We start from the raw sequence: 12,630 nt of genomic DNA, 5'->3' as shown, positions 1-12,630 counted from the left end.
GTTTTATTACCCATTCCTGCTAAATCAAGCCTGCATGATGCCAAACAATACTAAATCATATGTTAAACTTGTTAAGCACAAAAACTGTTAAAATATGCTTTACCCCGGAACCAAAAAATCCTCAGGATGACGCGGAGTAGAAGGACAGACTGCGAGGTAGAGAGAGGTATAGCTAGAGAGCTAGTATAGACCGAGATCAAAGAGGGGCCTTTGGAAGGTGAGGGTCCTGGGCGATTGCCCACTTTGCAGATGCCTTAAAACTCCTCTGTGCTTATGTTGAAACTGCAATAAAAGCGACGAGCGAGGGATTGGCAGCTGGTTGTAAAAGCCAGAGTTCTTAGGCGGAGCCAGTCACCCTCCAAATGCAGTGTGGGCCATCCAAGGAGAGACAAACGCCCGTGGGAGGAGTGACCCAGCCTCAGGGTCTCACTCTTGCTTACCACTGAAATGCAGACAATGCACTCTAAAGGAACAAGCATTTGCAATGCAATAGGACTCACATTTACGTGAGACCTATTGCATTGCAAACGGGAGTGCAGGCGGGCGGGGGGCATGGGGGCGAGAAGGCACACATAACAGGAGGATGGAGAGGGGGAAGGGAAGCCATGGAAAGAATAGAGTGCTCATTCAACACTCTAAGTAAAGGGGCCAGTAGCCACGGTAGGATACAAATGACGACATGGGATAATAAGGTGGGACTAACAAGCCTCATTATCAATCAGAAGGCAGAATTTATGAAGGACAAGCACAGAAGCCAATGAAAAATATGGGCAGAGCGTAAGAGAAGCTTGTCTCCCCATACTGGACTACCGCATGCCTCACAGAGCCAGCTGCTCATGCGCACTGCCGACCCAAAAATGAACGGAAAGCAATGTGGACGGCGTTGCTGAAAAGAGTGTCTGACGAGATAAGAATCTCCCGCAGTGCGCGCGCAATTGTAGCTGTTAGAATGACCAACTTGAGAAGGGAGGAGGGGATAAAGGTAAGCCCTAAAGAAAATGAACAACCCTGGCAATATAACTACTCATTAAAGTCTAAGGGGCAGATTTATGAGCCCCTTGCGCCACTTTTGCGTCACTTTTAACATTGGAAAAGTGACGCAAAAGTGGTGCAAGGGGCTCATAAATCTGCCCCAGAATATGTATTTTAATATTGTAGAAACTAAAGTTCATTATGAAAAATGCTTATCTTGACTTCGAGCAGGAAGAAAAGAGGATTTGTGGCTCCCACTCAAGAAGTTTATATGACATCTGGCAGCTAATTGGTTGTTAGTTCTTTTCTCAAATTTTCATAGTTGTTTGTCTTGACTACTTTTAAATAAATAAAAAAAAGAACGCATAATATGAGCCCCGTAATAACATCTTGCCATCACTGCGCTTACAGACATAAAGTGTCGGTGCTCAGAAAATAACGGGTGCTTGTTGCAGGTGTGGGACATGGGAGAATAAAAAGTACCCCCCCCCCCCACCATGCTGAGTTCTGCCACCTGGTTTCCACCTGCTCTTTTCATGAGTGAGAGTAGGTGGCACGGCAGGAGAGTCTCAAAGGCATTGATCGGGTGCACACTATGAGGAAAAGAGAGGGGTCAGTGGAAAAAAGTACATGGCCAACATTTTACCAAAGAAACTAACTGCTTTAAAAGTGCAGGCGTTTACAACTGAAAAAAGAAGGGTATGTCATTTATTTAATAAATGTGGCATATCATTTCACTAAAAAGTGCTGGGACCTACTTCGAACATTTCTGACTATTCAAGAAAATTCAGGGCAACTAGTGACTCTACTATAAACCCAGAAACACAGTTTCTCTAAGAGAAGGAAATGCTTCAGAAAGAAGTCTGTTAAAATCCACTCTGTGATCAAAATAACAGCCCACATCTTATGGTTGTCCTCAATACTTTCCTCTTTCTACTGTAGAATACTTCTCAGTGCTTTTGCATCACCAATGGCGAGGAAGCACAAGGACAATGCTCAGACGGTAACTTCGGGGGAGTTTGGGGTGCGATTGAATCTAGATACCCTGGAATCAATACCAGCTTCCCTCCTTCTGCAAACTGTGTGATCCTAGGCAAACGTTTAACTACACATATCCTCCTTTTTCTCTAATATCACATACAAGAGCACTTTTATATGCTTGACTTCTATGAGATTACGCAAGAAGAGTAATTCTGTATTTAACACAAAAATACCCCAGCGTGTCCTAAACGAGTGCATTTTGAGCAAAGAAATAGCACTAAATGCAGCAGAATACAAATAGGAGCGCGAACAGATGCTTGCGCTCACTAAATGTGCTCTTGGGATCGGATTTTCTCCCAACGTACTCACGCCATTTAGCACAATTTTCTTGTTGCCCCCTCGCTTACAAAATGGGTGCGAGAATGCATTTCGCACTGAGAAATAGTGCGAAATGTGGTCTTGGGGTAAGATTTCCCCCCAGCTTACTCCCAACATTTAGCACTATTTTCTTAGCCGAAAATTCCCTCTAGTGTCCAAAATAGACGTAAGGATGCATTTTGTGGTAAGCAAAAGCGCTGAGTTAAGGAGAACATGACTATCGAGCGCATGAGCGGCCACTCAACTTCGCTAAATGTGCTCTTGCGGTAGGATTGTTTTTCCCCAAATTACTATCAATTATGCAAGCCGGAGTAATTGCATTATCGGTAATCCTGCCATTCATCGGGGGGGGAGCCATGAATGTTTCTGAGTTCAAGTTTAAAAGCTTGTAGGATAAAGCTGCTGTGGGTGTTGTTTTTCCCTTCTTACATTTGACGTTAATGTGCTAAAATGGTTGGTGTTTACACTGCCCTCCATCTTGCACTGACAACACAGTGTATCAGGTGATGACGTTGCAGTTGTTCTTCTTCTAAATAAAGAATTGCGAGATTCACACTAATAAACTAGAGCATTCCCGGAGACTTTCTCTTGCTGTATCGGACCAAGAACATTTCGACTGTCCCAGGCGAACGTCATACAATGTATCAATGGAGTTGCTTGAAATCTGTGAGGATGACTGAAATCCATGAGAAAATCTTTGAATGTAATCTGTAGTAAAATGTTTCTTCTTGCTCGTTGCCTATTGGTGCACATATGAGAACCATGTGCCCGTGTAGAATGTATGAGAGTCTTTGTCTGACGACCGATGAAAGGACATGTAGATTTTGTGCCTCTGGAGACCCCAATCACCCTCTTTTAGAAGGCGAATCTATGCTAGATTTCACTTAGAACTTTACAGAAATCTCTGTGATTATGATCTGTACACCTTGATGCTAAACTTGCTTATGGCACGTTTAATGTAATTGCCTATAAATTGTTCTTCCAAATAGTTTATTGGCATTTTAATTAAACATACAACCAGTCAAGTATTGCAGAGCCCTTCCGAAGCATACAGAGGATGTACCATAAGACATAACTATTAGGAGTACATACACGGCTTTGGAACCAGCAGACATTCTTAAATTAACCCCTTGGATGCCCGCCCCTTTCCCCGCCCAGTGCCGCGCCTTGCATTAGCGGGCGGAGTTCATGACGAGCTGGACTCGTCATGGGCACAGCGCCACCGCAGCCCATGACGAGTCCAGCTCGTCATGGGCACTGAAGGGGTTAAAAGATACAAATGTACTGGTAACGGCACTCAATTTAGTGTAACTAGTGAGTATTTACCCTTTGTGAGATGAGCCCCAGTGAGACAGGAGACCGAGGTATGATGCGTTGTCAATTTCTTATGAATCTGGAGTATCCGAGACCGGTTTGATTGTCTCCAAATCTATGAACAGAGAGAGCGAGCGCCAGATAGCAGTCGAGATCTGGGGATATATCTGGCGATTGGATTGCAAACCATGACCTCTCTCCGAAAAGAGACCCAGGCCCACCATGTGAGGAAAGAGAGTTGGTTGAAGGAATTCCGCTCAGATAAGATGACCTTCACATCGATCGCCAGTAGATCAAGCATGGAGTGCCATGCCGATGCTTTCAAGGCTCAAACTGGTCTATTGCCTATTAATTATTTATATAAAACTTCTAAACGGCAATGCTTGCCTGTCATTCTTACAAGCTTGTTTCAGTATTTTTTCATTAAACGTCATCTATTAGAAATTGTGATGGAGCCATTCGAGGACCACCAAAGTCCGTATAGGGGCTACGCTACTCCTGGTCCTAGCCTGTGGCATGCCCCATGAGATGGATTTCAGGATAAGTTTGTGGGTTGACACCACAAAACAAACATTAGAAAACATCCTATTGCGTAAATGTGGCAGACATATGCTTGCACTTAAAAACACTGTATTTAAGGGCTGATCTAGGGCCCTTGCACAGCGCTGCACATACTGGCCTTCTGGGTGTACCCTTGGGCTGTGCTGCACCTGTGACGACTAGCCTGCAGAGTGTACCCTTGGACAGTGCTGCTCCTGTGAAGACTGGCCTTCCATGTATACCCTTGGGCAGTGCTGCCCCTGTAAAGACCGGCCTTCAGAGTGTTCCTTAGGCCAGTGCTGTCACTGTGAAGACTGGCCCTTAGGGTGTAACCTTGGGCAGTGCCGCCACTGTGCGGTCCAGTGTTTGGCGTGGGAGAGGCGGGTAAGCCACATCCGGACAGCAAGACGGCACCAGTGATACTCTCCACCTCTCTTCATCCACTCGACTCTCTGCTATATAGGCTTACCCGCCTCTCCCACACCAAACACTGGACCGCTCTCCATTACCAAATACGGCATTCGACATCCCTTATTGGATCTCTAGGATGCGTGCGCCCCTACTTCAGGTTTCTGCACCCAGGAACTGTACTGGCCATCCTCATCCCCACCACACCTCCCGAGACTATCCAGCCGGGTTGGAATTATCACAGGCATGCCGCCCTGAAGAGTCACAATTGTACCACGTTGTGACGAAACACGTGTCGGCTGGTTTGTCTATTCTGTATTGATCTGGATTATTATTAAATCCCCATCTAAGATACTCCTGATGTCGACCTTCATAATTTCAGCAACAAGAAATTTCTAAAACTTTGGTTTTGACACTAAAACTACTATCCTTATACGTGTGCACAGGACTTTGTTCTATACCTTCAAGATGCTAACCCACCTTCACAAGGCCCTCCACCACACCGGACCAGCATACCTGAATAGCTCCACGCACCCCAAAGGACCCTACGATCAGCCCAGCTCTCCTACGCCGTGGTCCCCCCCGCACCAGAAAGACCAGATCGGGAGGCCGCTCCTTCTCCTTCTGCGCGGCCCGAGCCTGGAACGACCTTCTGCTCCACCTCAGACAGATAACATCGCTCCCCATCTATGCAAGAAACCTCCAAACCTGGCTCTTCGACAGACCCCCTCCTTGATGGACTGGAACCTGCGGACCCCCCCCCCCCCCCCCCCGCCCCCCACACCCCCAGCGACTTGAGACCCTTACGGGTGAGTAGTCACGCTTAACAAACACCTGATTTTATTTGATTTGATTTGACGACTGGCCTTCAGGGTGTACTCTTAGTCAGTGCTGCCCCTGTGAAGACTGGCGTTCCAGGTGTGCCCTTGGGCTGGGCTGCCCCTGTGAAGACTGACACCCTGGGTGTACCTTTGGGCAGTGCTGCCACTGTGAGGACTGACACCCTGGGTGTACCTTTGGGCAGTGCTGCCACTGTGAGGACTGACACCCTGGGTGTACCCTTGGGCAGTGCTGCCGCTGTGAAGACCAGCCTTCAAGGTGTACCCTTGGGCAGTGCTGACTCTGTGAAGACTGGCCTCCTGGGTGTACCCTTGGGCAGTGCTGCCGCTGTGAAGACCAGCCTTCAAGGTGTACCCTTGGGCAGTGCTGACTCTGTGAAGACTGGCCTCCTGGGTGCACCCTTGGGCAGTGCTGTCACTGTGAAGACTGGCCTTCAGGGTGTACCCTTGGGCAGTGCTGCCCCTGTGAAGACTGGCCATCAGGGTGTGCCCTTAGGCAGAGCTGCCCCTGTGAAGACCGGCCGTCTGGGTGTACCCTTAGGCAGAGCTGCCCCTGTGAAGACCGGCCGTCTGGGTGTACCCTTAGGCAGAGCTGCCCCTGTGAAGAATGGCCCTCAGGGTGTGCCCTTGGACAGTGCTGCCCCTGTGAAGACTGGCCTCTGGGGTGTACCCTTAGGCAGTGCTCACCCTGTGAAGGCCGGCCTTCAGGGTGTACTCTTAGGCAGTGCTGCTCCTGTGAAGACTGGCCTCCGGGGTGTACCTTTGGGCGGTGCTGCCCCTGTAAAGTCTGGCCTCCTGGGTGTACCCTTTGGCAGTGCTGCCCCTGTGAAGACTGCCCTTCAGGGTGTACCCTTTGGCAATGGTGGCCCTGTTAATTGCTGCCAGCATATCTTTTGTACTGTGTTTGCTTATGGTGCCGTTTGCGAAGTAACCGGTGAGCGGGGGAAATGCAATTGGGGACTAAAGATCCGAAGAGCATTTGGAAAACATTGCAAAGATATTCGATGGAGGATTCAGACTCCAAGAACAGTGAGACAATTTTCGGATATTCAACTTGTCCTCCATTTTGGATGACCCCTCAGAGGAGTTTGGTTGGAATCCATTCCCCTTATCCAAGTTGGTGGAGTTCATGTCTATATGGTGATGTAATCTGGTCGATTGGATGAACTACCTGTGAGGGTCTGAGAAGGTCAAAGAGGTTTTGTGGCAATCCTGAAGAAGGCGGTGTTTGTGTTTGCGCACCGAAACATGCATATGTTTGATATAAAAGCTGCAACAAAGACGATAAGGCACATAGGTATTGGATCAATAGATGCAAAAAGAATATTTAAGAAATTGGTGTGGAATATTTGTGTTCCCTTTGAGTGGGTGTACCAAGTGAAGAAAAGTAAAGAATGTACATAAATTATACAATTTGATGTGATTTTCCAAGACGTGTGAAATACTGGGCAAATGAAGTTTGTATAACGAGCATGTGCATGAATGAATATGGTATTAGATGTTTTCCAGAAAACATAGAAGTGATACTTCTTGCATTTTTGACCTGTATAAAGTGTCTAAAGAATAAAAAGTAGCGTGAAATGTATACCATGCCTTCATGCATTGTTCAAATTAAAGTTTTGAGAAAAAAAGTGTCTAATGTATTGTCAATAAATTGTATAAACAGAAATGAAACGATAAAAAAATAGATAAAGTAAAAAGAGTAAAACAATACCTTGGTTTACGGGCAGCATATATATTGGTATGGATGAATGAGAGATTGTGTACTACTGAAGGAAGAATTAGATTTCTAGGGGACTCATCTCTAATAATAATGGTTTATATGTGTACAATATACCCTCTGATTCTCTGTTTTCCTTCTTGCAGTGGCACAGTACACCATCACCTACTTCAACCTCCGTGGTAAGTCAACTTTTGTTTCCTCTTTTAGTCACAGAGAGAAAGGAGCCTTGCCATGTTGTGCCCTCTATCCTCTATGCCAGGGAAGGGCCATTCTGCTACTGAGAAGCAGTACAACTCCACCCATGTTGCGTTTTGCTCTGCATTGGCCTCTTAAGTATTACACTATGTCATTGTGTTCCTTCGAGGGCCAAGGAGTCGGCCTGCTACTATAGACAAGAGACCTGTAACTATATTTGCTTTGTGCTGCCCTCTGTTGCCTAAGAATAGAATTACAGGTGTGCCCCTATGTGCTCTCTGTAGTCTGCATTGATATGGTCAGGCCTCTGTTGTCATAGAGTGGAAAGAATTAAGTCTAGGAATTGTCTCCCCTCCTTGGTCATCTGGCAGAACTAAAAACCATTATACTCTGTCCCCAGTATGGTCTGGTCATTGAGTAAACCTGTATTTATGCCACTGTGTGCCCTTTATAGCCGGATTGTATAATTACAGCTCTATCGTGGCCTAACCACTGTTGCCTTGGAGCAGAACTACAGCCGTGTCCTGGCCTGACTTCCACGGCCCCATTAGAGCAACAGTTATTTCATCATCTAGTCCCTCCAGACATTTGGTAGGCCTGCTCTCTATGATCATTGAGTAAATCTCTATTTATATCTTTGTCCGCTCTCTATGGTCTGAGAGTAAATCTATAGTTATGTCCTGGTCTGCTCTCTATGGTCATTGTGTAAATCTATAGGTATATCTTGGTCTGCTCTCTATGGTCAGTGAGTAAATCTATAGTTATGTCCTGGTCCGCTCTCTATGGTCATATATTAAAACTACAGTTATGTCCTGGTCCACTCTCTATGGTCATTGAGTAAATCTACAGTTATGTCCGGGTCTTTTCTCTATGGTCATTGAGTAAATCTATAGTTATATCCTGGTCTGCTCTCTATGGTCATTTATTAAATCTATAGTTATATCCTGGTCTGCTCTCTATGGTCATTGAGTAACTTTATAGTTCTACCCTGGTGTGCTCTCTATGGTCATTTATTAAATCTATAGTTATATCCTGGTCTGCGCTCTATGGTCATTTATTAAATCTCCAGTTATGTCCTTGCCACTCTCCATGGTCATTGAGTAAATCTATACTTATGTACTGGTCCGCTCTCTATGATCATTGAACAAATCTACAATTATATCCTGGTCCGCTCTCTATGGTCATTGACTAAATCTACAGTTATGTCCTGGTCTGTTCTCTATGGTCATTGAGTAAATCTATAGTTATATCCTGGTCCGCTCTCCATGATCATTGAGTAAATCTCAAATTATATCTTTGTCCGCTCTCTATGGTCATTGAGTAAATCTATAGTTATGTCCTGGTCCGTTCTCTATGATCATTGAGTAAATCTACAGTTATATCCTGATCCGTTCTCTATGGTCATTGACTAAATCTACAGTTATGTCCTAGTCTGCTCTCTATGGTCATTGAGTAAATCTATAGTTCTACCCTGGTGTGCTTTCTATGGTCATTTATTAAATCTATAGTTATATCCTGGTCTGCGCTCTATGGTCATTTATTAAATCTACAGTTGAGTCCTGGTCCACTCTCTATGGTCATTGAATAAATCTACAGTTATGTCCTGGTATGCTCTCTATGGTCATTGAGTAAATCTACAGTTATGTCCTGGTCCGCTCTCTATGGTCATTGAGTAATTCTACTGTTATGCCCTGGTCCGCTCTCTATGGTCATTGAGTAAATCTACAGTTATGTCCTGGCCCGCTCTCTATGGTCATTGAGTAAATCTATAGTTATATCCTGGTCCGCTCTCTATGGTCATTGAGTACATCTTCAGTCATGTCCTGGTCTGCTCTCTATATCCATTGAATAAATCTATATTTTGGGAGCACTTCCATTGAAATAATGATATCGCATTTTAGACATACATATTGTATTTAGATTTTTCTTAATATGCCATCTAAAATCCACACTTTGAGAAGAATTCACAATTCAAAACCAATGTATGGAGCAACGTCCTATGAGCTCCACAATTAGTCAATCATGAATGATATAATTTCTGCTTAAATTTATATACCCATCCTTGTAGTCCACTCAACATATTTAATCCTCTGTTTTTATTTGAGTGGTTATTCCGATTGATAAATTGAATCTCAACCCTAAAGTTTTTCAAAAATTCTTTCAGTCTTGGTTGAAAATCCCATTCATTGAAAATATTTTTGCTTGATGGACAATTTCAACTTCTACAGGTGCATTTCCTCTCTATTTGATGTAAGGTTTGTATAATGCCCTAGGAACCGTCCATATACAAAGATTCCAAACAAGAAATTCCAACTTCTAACGATTCGTAAGTTGCTATTTCTTATTTAGAATGCACTAAAATGGATTTGTTAAAAGTGGTCGCAATTTACACACCAACTTCTATACATTGGTATTTTGGTATTTTGCTGACCAGCCTATGTTCGATGATTGGCCACTATCACAGGGATGGTGACCAGCTGGCCTTAGGACACCACCATGTCGGTGATTGCATTTAAATAAAGCAGACTTTTTTTAAACAAGCAGACGGGTGTCCATAGAGGAATAAGATTTGTTAAAAAAAAAGTTACACAAAATGTTTTCAAAAGGAATCAGTGGTCCCATGGATCACTGCCTACACCGAAAAAATGTTTATCAACATTCAGAAAGGGGAAGGTGTTTCTTGGGAATGGGTTTGCGAATGGGATACCATCTCCTTGAGTTGGTGGTAAAATATTAATATTTTCCTACCGCATTTCAGTTGCAAAACTTTCATACAAAACCGTAATCAATCAACCCTTAACACACCCCTTCCAAATAGTGATTCTTTATGGTTCCCTAAATCCATTTAGAGATTTGAAAAACCTTTTCTGAATTGTTGCATTGGTTTAGTAAATTTAAAAAAGGGTGTTCGCGTTTGCAAACCCTCTGATTTACCGAATCAGAGGGTTTGTGAATGTTAAAACCCTCTATACATGAGACCCATATTTTTTTTTAACTGATTCCAGGCATTTGTCTGTTTACATATTCATTACCCTGGTAGTGGATATTAGGGTACCTAAGTATTTACGCCAAGTTACCCTTAGAAATCACAGAAATTAAGCCCCCCCCTCTCTAAATATGACAGCCACGGTGCTGTTCCATACCAGATCTCACCTGTACAGGTTACTTAATTACAGCTGGTGTGCTCAGTTTCCTGAGCAAGTACTCCTGTGCAGCCTAGGTTTTCATGAACTCTCAAGAATTTATAACAACCACAGACAGTTCGATTCTTATATGAAGTGTAAAGCAATAATAAACAATTAATTGCACACATTGTTTAATAAGGTAAAGTCATAGGTCTAAGGAACATGTTGCTAACCAATAGTCTTACGTGGAGGTGGGGGCCCAATGCGCATTGTGGACTGAGGAGGGGTCACTCTACCTCCTGACTTGTAAACTTCTTCAAAGAAAAACAAGTGCAAACATCCCACCCAACACTAGATGGCAGGAGCATGCAAAGAATGTGAATACAGAGGAAAGATACTAACACACACCCTTGATTAGGTCTCGCCTGACCCAGCGCATGCGCTGGTATGGCGAGACTTATTGAGAGGGCTCCAAAAAGTGCTACCAGGCCAGCCTAAAGCTACAGTGCATGTGCGCAAGGAACGTGCGCCGCACTTCACCCAGATTACTTTCACTTTTGCGACCGCACGGCCGCTTTGATGTTTGATCGTGATCGCGATAGCGATCACTTTCACTTTTGCGGCCGCACGGCTGCTTTGCATAGCCAATAGGTCTCACTTTTGGGACCTTATAAGTATTTAGTTATGCAACTGTTGCATGGCTAAACACTTATAAGGTCCCAAAGGCGAGACCTATTGGCTATGCCAATGCTTGTTTTTATTTACAGCTGATGGAGGGCTATGTAGGTGAATATTCCGGTAGACCTCTTGAGGACTGTATGACTACAGAGGGTGCCTCCCTCTGCCTAGACCAGGGGCCAATAGGAACCCTCAACTAGCATATAATATACTCTGTCATGGAGATAAGAGAATCCTTTACCCTCACTTGTATGTTTTCAAAAGCACTATGGCTTGGGCATGCCCCCAGATCCATATGTATTGGCAAGAAATGACAGGTGCACTTCCGACTATGCAGACTGAACTGACACCGAATGCACCGCTTGTATGCCTATTGGGAATATACAAACTTAGACCAGCGAAGAAACGGACATTTCTAGCTGTTGCACTATTACTGGCCAAGCGCCACTTTGCAGTTCGATGGGGAAGCAAACGTCCCCCCAGATTAAAAGACTGGCATAGTGACATGACGTACTGTAAGGAGACACTAGAGGATTATGCGGGGGAACTACCACAGGCGTCCAGACCCAGAGACTTTTGGGGACCTCTAACACAGCACCTTCAACCCAACACAAGTGGAGGACGAAACCACGTGACCAGGCCTGATCGCACGTGATAAGCTTCAATCTCCGTTTATATAAGGGGAGCGGATGGTCGATATAACAGATGTTGAGATCAGAAATGTGCCAAATGTGTTCAATGGTAGTGAACTGAGGATATCTAGAACTGTCAGATGACCGGGATACGTTAGAATCTTGAATAGTTTATTAATGTACAAGACTACGTGTCCCGTTTGAAATACGTGACTATATGCAAATGCAGAACGTGCTGTGTATGTATTATGTGTATTTTTCATTGCTGTCTGGAATAAAAAATAAAATCATAATAATGTTTTCAAAAGCACTAGGAGCAGAGATTCCTTTGGCCAAGGCCTACGCTTAGACATGATCTGCCCTACTTTTTGTATTGTCTTTGGTTAGGCGCCTTGATGCCTTCGGGCTAAGTTGCGCGTTTACAAGTCTCCTTTCATTCATTCATTCATTCATTCATTCATTCATTCATTCATTCATTCATTCATTCATTCCTGATGAATGCCCTTGATCTTTTATTGGCACATGTACGGGCTGAAACATGTTGGTATTCTGACGGATGAATGTGTTATTACCCCCAATAGTCATCCATTCTTGAACCTTTTTTAAACATACCTGAGGTACCCTCCAAGGAACGTATTCCCTGTGGGTTCACTTCAAGGTATTACAACAATGATCTGGATCCCACCTTTTATACAGTGCATCTTTTATCAAGAGCTCCTTCTTCCTTAGGTTGAGTCTGCCCTGATAGTACCATCTTGTCAGGGTGGGTGAGGCCGCTGATGAAGCCACAACTTGTGGGCGAGACCTCCTCATCCAACAATGATCGCTTCTCTGCACCACCTACG

General features: G+C 44.3%; 1 protein-coding gene across 1 annotated transcript in view; it reads left to right on the top strand.

Annotated features, from left to right (window-relative positions):
* Nucleotides 1–12,630, top strand: part of LOC146839364 (glutathione S-transferase P 1-like) — a 90,007-nt gene that overhangs the window by 19,635 nt on the left and 57,742 nt on the right. Inside the window, exon 2 of the mRNA XM_085651365.1 lies at nt 7,299–7,334. Coding sequence (XP_085507491.1) covers nt 7,299–7,334 — 36 coding nt within the window. The remainder of the gene's footprint in view (nt 1–7,298; nt 7,335–12,630) is intronic.

Source organism: Triturus cristatus, chromosome 4_1, assembly GCF_964204655.1.
Source record: "Triturus cristatus chromosome 4_1, aTriCri1.1, whole genome shotgun sequence".
Lineage (NCBI taxonomy): Eukaryota > Metazoa > Chordata > Amphibia > Caudata > Salamandridae > Triturus > Triturus cristatus.
The sequence above is the reverse complement of the archived record's forward strand: the minus strand, read 5'-3'. Positions and strand labels throughout refer to the sequence as shown.